Genomic DNA, 8,588 nt, shown 5'->3' on the forward strand with positions numbered 1-8,588 from the left:
TTAAAATGATTTATGGGAACTAAGTATTCCCAAGAGTAAATGTTTTCACATTTAAAGAAGAAAGGAAATCTTGATTTCCAAAAGAGCCTTTGGGCTAGTTTTCAGTTAAAGATTAAATGTTTTCACATTTGAGCAAGAAAGGGAACGTCGATTCATAGAGAGCTTTTAAGCTAAGTTTTGAATAATTATCCCAAACCAAAGAAAGAAGTTATGTTTTTAAAAATATGAGCTGAGCATTTTGGGAGTAGTATTGAGCACCGATATGGGGACAAGTTTGAGTTCAGATAACTCGCGTCTCCATAAACCATGTAGCCATCATGGGTAGTAAATTATCATACTTTTTAGATGATTCCTTAAGTGCTTTTTAGCATAGACTAGTGGATCCACATAGTTAAGGCGTTCTATATGACGGCAAAGTATAGGATAGTTCTGGCAGCGTGGGCAAGTCGTTGTATCATCACTTAGGCTCATAGTGGTGGTTGTCGGTCAGAGAAACTCCCACATAAATTATATTACTTTATTATATGAGTAAAGTTGAGTTTGTTATTGCATTTTCTTTAACGAACTAAGCTGTTTTCCACTACTTTAAAAGTTGTCATTATATTGTATGTGTATTGTTGCCTTATATCGAGTTGAGTATCCAGAGTTTAGTACCCAGAGTCGAGTATCATATCTTTGAGTTGAGTATCTAATCTTTGAGTTGAGTTATCTTATTTTCTTAAGTTAAGTTGAGTTGAGTGAGTTGAGAAGAGGTAAGTATGTTTCTTTTTATCATGTTCAAGCTTATGTGTATGCTTTAGAAATCCCCTTACATGCTCGTACATTCCACGTACTGAGCCATTTGGCCTGCATCTTTTCATGATGCAGATCCAGGTATTCAGGATAATCAACAGGAGCTTCGTTGATACCACATGGAGTTCGAGTTAGCTATGGTGAGCCTCCTAGCTTCCGGAGGATTTCATTTACCTTTGAGTTATGTCAGTTGTTAGGATGTCGTGGGTCTTGTCCCGACGTCCATCTTTGTCATTTAGAGGCTTCATAGATAGACAGTAGAGTTTCAGAAGTCTGTTCATTTATTTTATTAAATATTTTAAAGACTTAAGTTTCCTTTTTTATGGCTAGTTGAATAATTTATTTTTATTCAGTGTTTCTCATTTGAGTTAAAGTTTTGTAATTGAGTTTCATGAATTTTTATTTTGTTTTAAGCTTTGTATGCTTGAGTTAGTCTTCCGCTTGTAGTCAGCTAGGATGAGGGTTCGTTTGGGACCAACAATGGTTCTCGAGTGCCGGCCACGTCCAGGGTGTAGGCTCGAGTCGTGATATTTGGATTCTTGAACGATAATGTATCGGACAGAGTTGATTTGGGGGGAAAGTAGGGAATTTTGTAAAAAAAATTTAAAAAGTATGGAAATAATGAGAATATGTAAATTAATGTTGTGTACTTCAGTAATATTTCCGGAAAAAAAAACAAATAGGCTAAAATCCCAGACAGAAACAGCAGCAACACTGCAACTAAGAAAGAAAAAAAGGGTGAATTTGAGAGAGGGAAACGCAGCGGCTAACCAGCGGCATTAGTTTGGACAATAAGGTGTAATTTGGAGACAAAGGTAGATGAATAAGTTACGTAAATTGGCTGAAGTTGGGAGATTAAGCATCAGATTACCCTTGACCTGAATAATTAGAATATAGCAAGTTGATGGACAATCAGGAAGTCCAAAAGGGTTGGAAATAATATCCTTAGTCTATGAATTAGACGTAATGAGGAAACTAACTCGAGATTGCTATGAATGTGATTATAGATTGACCAAAGGAATTCGCACGAGGAATCGAGTGGCAAGCTTGGTAATTCGACAGGAGTACTGTGAGTAGTAATCTTACCACAATTTGTATTTCACAAATTTCATGATTTTTACTTGGTTTATAAAGTAAATGTGTTATCGACTGTTTTGAACTTGCATGTGGGACAAGTATTTTACTTATACTGAAAAGATTATTTGAGATGATTTCATTTTTATAAGATATGATTACCGTTATTGGAAGGGTTTTACACTTATTTGAGAAATGGTACTTTGACATGTGATTGTTATACATTGAAATAATATGATTTGATAAGACTTAAATGTTCTATTCGATTTTGAAATGCTTCTACGGATTACAAGAAAGGTATAAATGGGAGTAGACCTTGATGAACCCCATAGCTAACAGCGGGTTCGTTAGACCTGGTGCACCTTGTAGTTATAGATTACTGATAAAGCCCTTGCTAGTGGGAAGGTAGAACTAGCATACCGTTACCGATATTCCTCGAGTAGGGATCTACCGATATGAATACTTAACTCATTTATGAGGAGTTCACCGTTATTGGTTACTTCTTAAAGAGAAGGCCGCACTGATTACATGATCATCCTTGGAAACCTCCCAACTATAAGATTTGATATGAAAATGTTTTTAGAGTTTATTTATGAAAGTTCACATTGGTTTTGCTTACACGAGACAAATAAGATTGAATATTGTTACCGCTTCTGAAAGGACACTGATTTCATCATTTGATTATTATACTAGCATGTTTTCTGACTTGTCCCTCATTAAAATGGTTATGGTTAAGTATTATTACTCATTGAGCTAGCGTCTCACTCCTCGCTAATTGTTTTTATAAAGAATTCAGGTGGTATTGAAGAGGATTTCATTAACTAGAGTGTGATTTGGTAGCATCTGGTGAACCCCGCATTGCTTCGCGTGGCAAGAGAACTATTGATTTGGTATGGGTTTTTTTTAACTCTTAGAGTCGCTCCATTTGTCATTCTTTTATTTGGGTAATGATTATTCCTTCGTATTGTAGTCAAGTGACTAGCTTTGAACTTCTTTTTTGTATTTAGAGATGAAATTGGTATTATTGCGTGACAATTAGATCATCAATGGATATTAAGTTTTGGTTTATAGTTGTTACTATTTGTGTGGCGGATTTCTGAAATAGGGAAAATTCAGGATAGGCCTAAAAACAAAGAAAACTCTGCCCGGTTTTCTTTAGATTTATGTTAAGGCTTGCTTTGGGATTCTTTCCCCTTAGCGCCAAGTATCGCCTAAATTCTTTGATCCGGAGCATTTCCTTAATTGCTAAGTTTAATTGATATAGATAATAATACTCTTTCACCCCGAAAAGTAGGGAACAATCCACAAGTCGAAATCAGTTATATGAACCTGCGATATCCATTATACAAGATAGAACTTAAAGTTTGATTCTAAAGATAACAGACACGATGGAGAAAGAAAACAGATCATAATAAGTCTTCTATCCATGCAGTTGGCAAGTGTTCTACATTAGCTTCCACTTCCTGAAATACAATAGAACAAAACAAGTTAAGGTTGCATCTTTCAAAATTTTCGTAAAAACAGTGTATAGCACTACCAAAATAGCCACCTAGTTTAAGCAAAAGCAACAACATGGATGCGAGTGAATCATCATTTCTCATTGAAGCTCTAAGCATATCATTAGTGAAAAATCGATAGGATATGACCATATTTCCTCTTCTTCAATGGTCATTCTCAAATCCACTTTTCATCCCACCATCTTCTACAAGTCTATTGACGGTAATAATAAAGAAGAGCAAAGATACAGGGTCCCTTTGCTTTATCCCCTTCGAATTGACAGACTCTCTTCCAATAAGAACTTTTTGTTTCATGAACTATGATCATGTTATGCTAAAAGTAGGAAGGCCTTAGTAAGTTTACCATTTCAGTAGTAAAAGAAAATCTAATGAACAGTAATAATTTAATTACATACAGGGTGAATTAGAACTTCAGCAGCAGTACTTTAATGCTTTACATTCAATTCACCAAAAATGAATCCACCATGTATATTGTTAAAGATTTATTGCTTTAGAACACAAACACTATAATAGAGGACTATGCGCAATACACGTGTCCAGGAAATAGTATAATATAAGGAGAAATATGATGTTTTGTCCTATATTTAATAGAAAAAGAAGTGCAAAAAGAGCATATCAGCTAAACTAAGCAGAATTCTTACCGGATATCATTAGGGGATTAACAATGCTTTCTGCGTAGGTTTCTGCTGGATTGCATCCCTCAACATCAGCAGTGTGCTCTAGTCTTTTAGTTGAACCATCAAATATCATGATTAATCCTGGGAGCGAAAGTAAAATGTCACCCTTTTCTGACTGGCTAAGGTGTATAGAAAATGTGAAAATGAGTGCAGAAAACATAACTAGCACAGTATTTTGAGGATATTCGATGGTGAACAGTTTCATCCATGATACACTGCAATCTTTCCAAATCCAGACATCAGAAGTCGCAGTACCTAGATAACATGTATACATCACAGAAAGGTCACTTCCCACAACTCCGAGTTTGAATTTGAATTTAGAATTAACTTCTCCACAACTGGGAAGTTCCAATCTTCCCCATGTCTCTTCTGCTACATCAAAAGAAATGATGTTGTACACATCGTAATTACCAATACGAGTAGATGCAGCCCAATAAATCTTCCCGTTAACAAATTTACCCGAATGATTTAGTAGAAAGACGCCCTGAAGCTCGTCATGGAGTATTGTCCAAGAATCAGTCCTCAAACTGTAAATGCTGATCACAGTCTTCATTTTGGACACATCATCATTGTAAGAATTACGATAATAATCCACAAATGCAGCTTTATAATCGTCACTAGACTCATCGTATCCAAAACCATATTTGTTATAGAAAGAGTTGCCCAATTTGGGATAAAGTACTTTCTTTGACTTTTTAATGGTGGGATTCCATATATATGTCTCCCTCGCATAATTGCACAGACAAATCAACCCATTAACAGAACCGACAAAGAAAACTTTTAAATTGGGAGAATCGATGAGAAGTAGCTCCTCAGCGATATGTTGTTTGTTAAAGAGGGGAGTGAGAGAACAAAACTTGTATTTTCCATTGATACCTGGAAACAGTACTAGTTGATCTGTTTTTAATTTGAGATGTGTCTTCACGAAATCAGGGCTAGAGATTAGTTGATGCCACGATTTAGAAACGGACTTACATTTCAAGAGAGACTTCAGAGGCAGCCTTAAGAGAATGTCTGTAAGGATTTCATTCGGGATTATGATTTCAGTTGTTGTAGAAAATGGAGTGAAAACGAAATCATACCCTGAAATGAATTTGATCAGAACGGTGTGAATCACCTGATGAATCCAATCGCGAAAAGAAAGAAACGAAAACATGGTCGGATGTTTTTCTGTGAAGTGAAACAGAGCAGTGAATTGTTGAAGCAGAGCAGAAGTGTCTTTGACATTAAAAAAAATACATGACAAGTAATTTGTTACACATATTTTCTTTGTGCGAATTAATGAAGTTTGACAATAACTTTTGTTTTTTTATACTGTATTTAGTATGAATATTAATTATACTCTCTGATTTTAATACTAAAATTGACCAATATTTTGTTCTGATTTCTTTTGAACTATTCTCAAAAATGAACACTTTTGAACTCTGTCAGATATTTATACAAAATCCTCTCATGCTGTGAGACTCAATCATGGCTTTAACTAATTTCATAATGCACCTTTAAGAGGTCGATCCAATCGTAAGATCAATACTGATGGATGTTCTCGTGGTAATATGGGAGTTAGCGGAGCAGGGGGGGTGGGGGGTCATCAGAAACCACAGGGGCATAAAAATTAACAAATTTGACAGAAACCATGGCGTTAATTCATGGAGCAAGCAAAACAGAATTTGTGTACAAAAGTAGAACTACAAGTCTGATACTAACAGATACCGTGGATCAAGCAAAAGAGAACATTGTTCAACATCAGCAAACAGATATGTCGAGGCTTCATAGTTTAGATCCATGCACTCAGCAGACAGCAGGTACGGATTAGTGTTCAACATTATCTTCCGCTTCCTGAAATTCAATAGTACAAAACAACCTAAGGTTGCATCGCACAAAATTTTCAAATGACTAGAAAAAACATGACAAAAATGTCCACCTAGTTTAAGCAAAAGCAACAGCATAGACACGAGCATATCATTTCTCAATGTAAAGGGATGGTTCAATCAACTGATTAGCAATGGCATCTAAGCAGCACTATGTTGAAACTTCAAACCTACTGCAACTCTAACTCACCACAATTTCCATATATACATATCGGTTCTGTTCCTTTTTTTTTGGGTATATGCACAGAATTTAATCCTCTGGATGCCTTTTGATAAAAGCAAACTTGAACAAAAAAAGTATATCAGGAATAATTCGCCAAGACGTTGTCAAGAGTGTTCATATATAGTTGGTTTTAAGGCTCAACTATTTACACCAAAGGTATAAAAGAAGGAAACTCTTCGAGATCAGAAAAGAAAATGAAAACAGAACTTTTCATACTTCAAGGTAGACCATCACACCACATCCTTCTGAAAGCACATCCTATTATCCCTTACCAACAATTTAACCGATAAAATAAAACCTGCTCATACAAATTACAACACAAAAGGAGTGAGGAAACTTAACGAAATGGAAGGAAAACTATGGGAGATCAAGGTTCAAATCTCTTCTCGTCTAAGCCTTGATGAGCATAGTAAACCAATACCTCATTTTGATTAAATCAGGTATTGGTTTGTAGACTTCCTTGAAAACAAAGTTAAACATAATGTAACCAAACAATAAAACACATACCTCATTTAACTAATGCCTATTTTTTCATAGCTTTCCTTTACTTCAGTATATAACACAGCCCTAAATACCATGAAACCTTAATATTCCACACCTTACAAGATCACAAACAACCAACACAAATCTTTCCTAGGCCTGTCATAGCAAAACCAAGTTGGTACAAATTTCTTGAAATGGAACCAAAAATACAAGGTTCAAAATTGGACTAGTCAGCGTGCACAGAACACCTATTGAATTCAAAGACCTACACAACGAAAAAAGCAGAGCTAGTCAACGTTCATTTACGTTGTGTCTACAAAACTGTTATGTGGAAAGACTTATTCCTAGAGTGGATCGATGATGTGCCTCGGAAATCATCAGTGTCCTGAAATTCCCAGAGTGTATTTCTCTCCCGGACTCCCCTCTGATATTGCAGCCTTTATTTCCAAGAACACTGGTCAAGATAATATATTGAAAAACAATATATTACCACCTAATAACTTTTTGTTTCACGAATTATGATATAATAAAGAGGAGAAACGCTTACAAGCTATACATGCAACTATGATGTATGGATTCGTAATTTCGTATATATTCAATGTTTTGTCACCGTACCAGAAAAAACATATCCTATATTTGACAAAAATACAAGTACAAAAGAGCATACCAGCTAAAGTAAGCAGAAATCTTACAAGTTATCGGCTAAATGATTGTGAGGTTTCATGGATATGACGTCCCTAGCCAGATATCGTTAGGGGATTAACAAGGCTTTCTACATAGATTTCTGTAGCGTTGTATCCCTCAACAGCAACAGTGCGCTTCAGTTGTCTGGTTGAACAATCATATATCATGATGGCTGATCGAAGAAAAAGAAAAAGTTCACCATTATTTTGCTGGGGAAATTGTATGGAGAATGTTGTAGTGGGTGGACAAGGCATATATAGCCAAGCATATCGGGCACAATTGATGGTGAACAATTTTGTCCAAGATACATTAACTCCGCAATGCTTCATAATCCACAGATCAGAGGTAGTACTATCTAGATGACAATCACAAATCAGAGAAAGATCACTTCCAACAACTCCCATCATGTAATTAGGACCGACTTTTCCACAATTGGGAAGCTCCAACGTTCCCCATGTCTCATCGGCCAAATCAAGAGAAGTGATGCACAAATTGCGACCACCATTCCCAGTGCCAATAGTCGAATTCCAATAAAGCTTCCCATTGACAAATTTACCCAAAGAATTTATCAGAAAGGTATCCTGAAGCTGGTCATGGAGTGTTCTCCAAGAATCATTCCTCAAACTGTAAATGTTGACCACAGTCCTCAGACTCGTATTGTTCCCACCAACATAGTAAAAATGAACAAATACAACTTTATAATCGTCATGTAACTCATCGTATCCAAACCCCCTTCGACAATCAAAGTAACCCGTAGCTTCTAACTTAGGTAATTCCCTTGACTTGCTAATTGTTGGGTTCCATAGAAATTTTTTGTCATCCTGATAGCACAGACAAATCAATCCATTGGCAGAACCCACAATCCAAGCAGAAATAAAAGGGATATCAACGGGAGAATCCACATCAAATAGCTCAACCAGTTGTTCATTGTAAAACACAGGAGGAACAGAACAAGACTTGAAATTTCTGTTTCTGCCTGAAAATATAACCCTATGAGTATGATTAACAGTTAACTTGAGATGGGTGTTGACAAAATTAGGGCTTGAAATTAGTTGATGCCATGATTTAGAAACGCACATGAATTCCAACAGAGATTTTGGGGGAAGCCTTAAGAGGATTTGTACGATGATTTCATGGGGAAGAACTGATACCGAATCACTCATTGGACTAGAAATGGAGTAATGGGAGGACTGTACAGCTTGTTGTAAGAAAGAAAGGCGGGATTGCCCTAGTTTCAGTGGTTGTTAATTTTTGCTTCTTTTTTCTTATC

The 8,588-nt window shown here is 36.1% G+C and overlaps 1 protein-coding gene across 3 annotated transcripts; it reads right to left on the reverse strand.

The window, feature by feature from the left end:
• Positions 1-3,157: 3,157 nt before the first annotated feature.
• LOC102586360 (F-box/kelch-repeat protein At3g23880-like) lies at positions 3,158-8,588 on the reverse strand. Of its 3 annotated transcripts, none has more exons than XR_001471742.1 (3): positions 7,302-8,588; positions 4,025-5,896; positions 3,158-3,329 (listed from the first exon to the last, which is right to left on the reverse strand). XR_001471742.1 is itself a non-coding variant. In XM_006363160.2 (3 exons), the coding sequence occupies exons 2-3, from the start codon at positions 5,214-5,216 to the stop codon at positions 3,316-3,318; spliced, it is 1,206 nt and encodes a 401-aa protein (XP_006363222.1). In that variant the 5' UTR covers positions 5,217-5,896; positions 6,368-6,453; the 3' UTR covers positions 3,158-3,315. The 3 variants fall into 3 exon arrangements, 1 of the variants encoding a protein (XP_006363222.1); XR_001471741.1 differs by having other exon boundaries at positions 7,327-8,587; XM_006363160.2 differs by lacking the exon at positions 7,302-8,588 and adding an exon at positions 6,368-6,453.

Source organism: Solanum tuberosum, unplaced genomic scaffold (genome assembly GCF_000226075.1).
Source record: "Solanum tuberosum cultivar DM 1-3 516 R44 unplaced genomic scaffold, SolTub_3.0 scf00424, whole genome shotgun sequence".
NCBI lineage: Eukaryota > Viridiplantae > Streptophyta > Magnoliopsida > Solanales > Solanaceae > Solanum > Solanum tuberosum.

Excerpts from the sequence above, each read along its gene's own strand:
- LOC102586360 (XM_006363160.2), bottom strand. The coding sequence starts at position 5,216 with ATGTTTTCGTTTCTTTCTTTTCGCGATTGGATTCATCAGGTGATTCAC.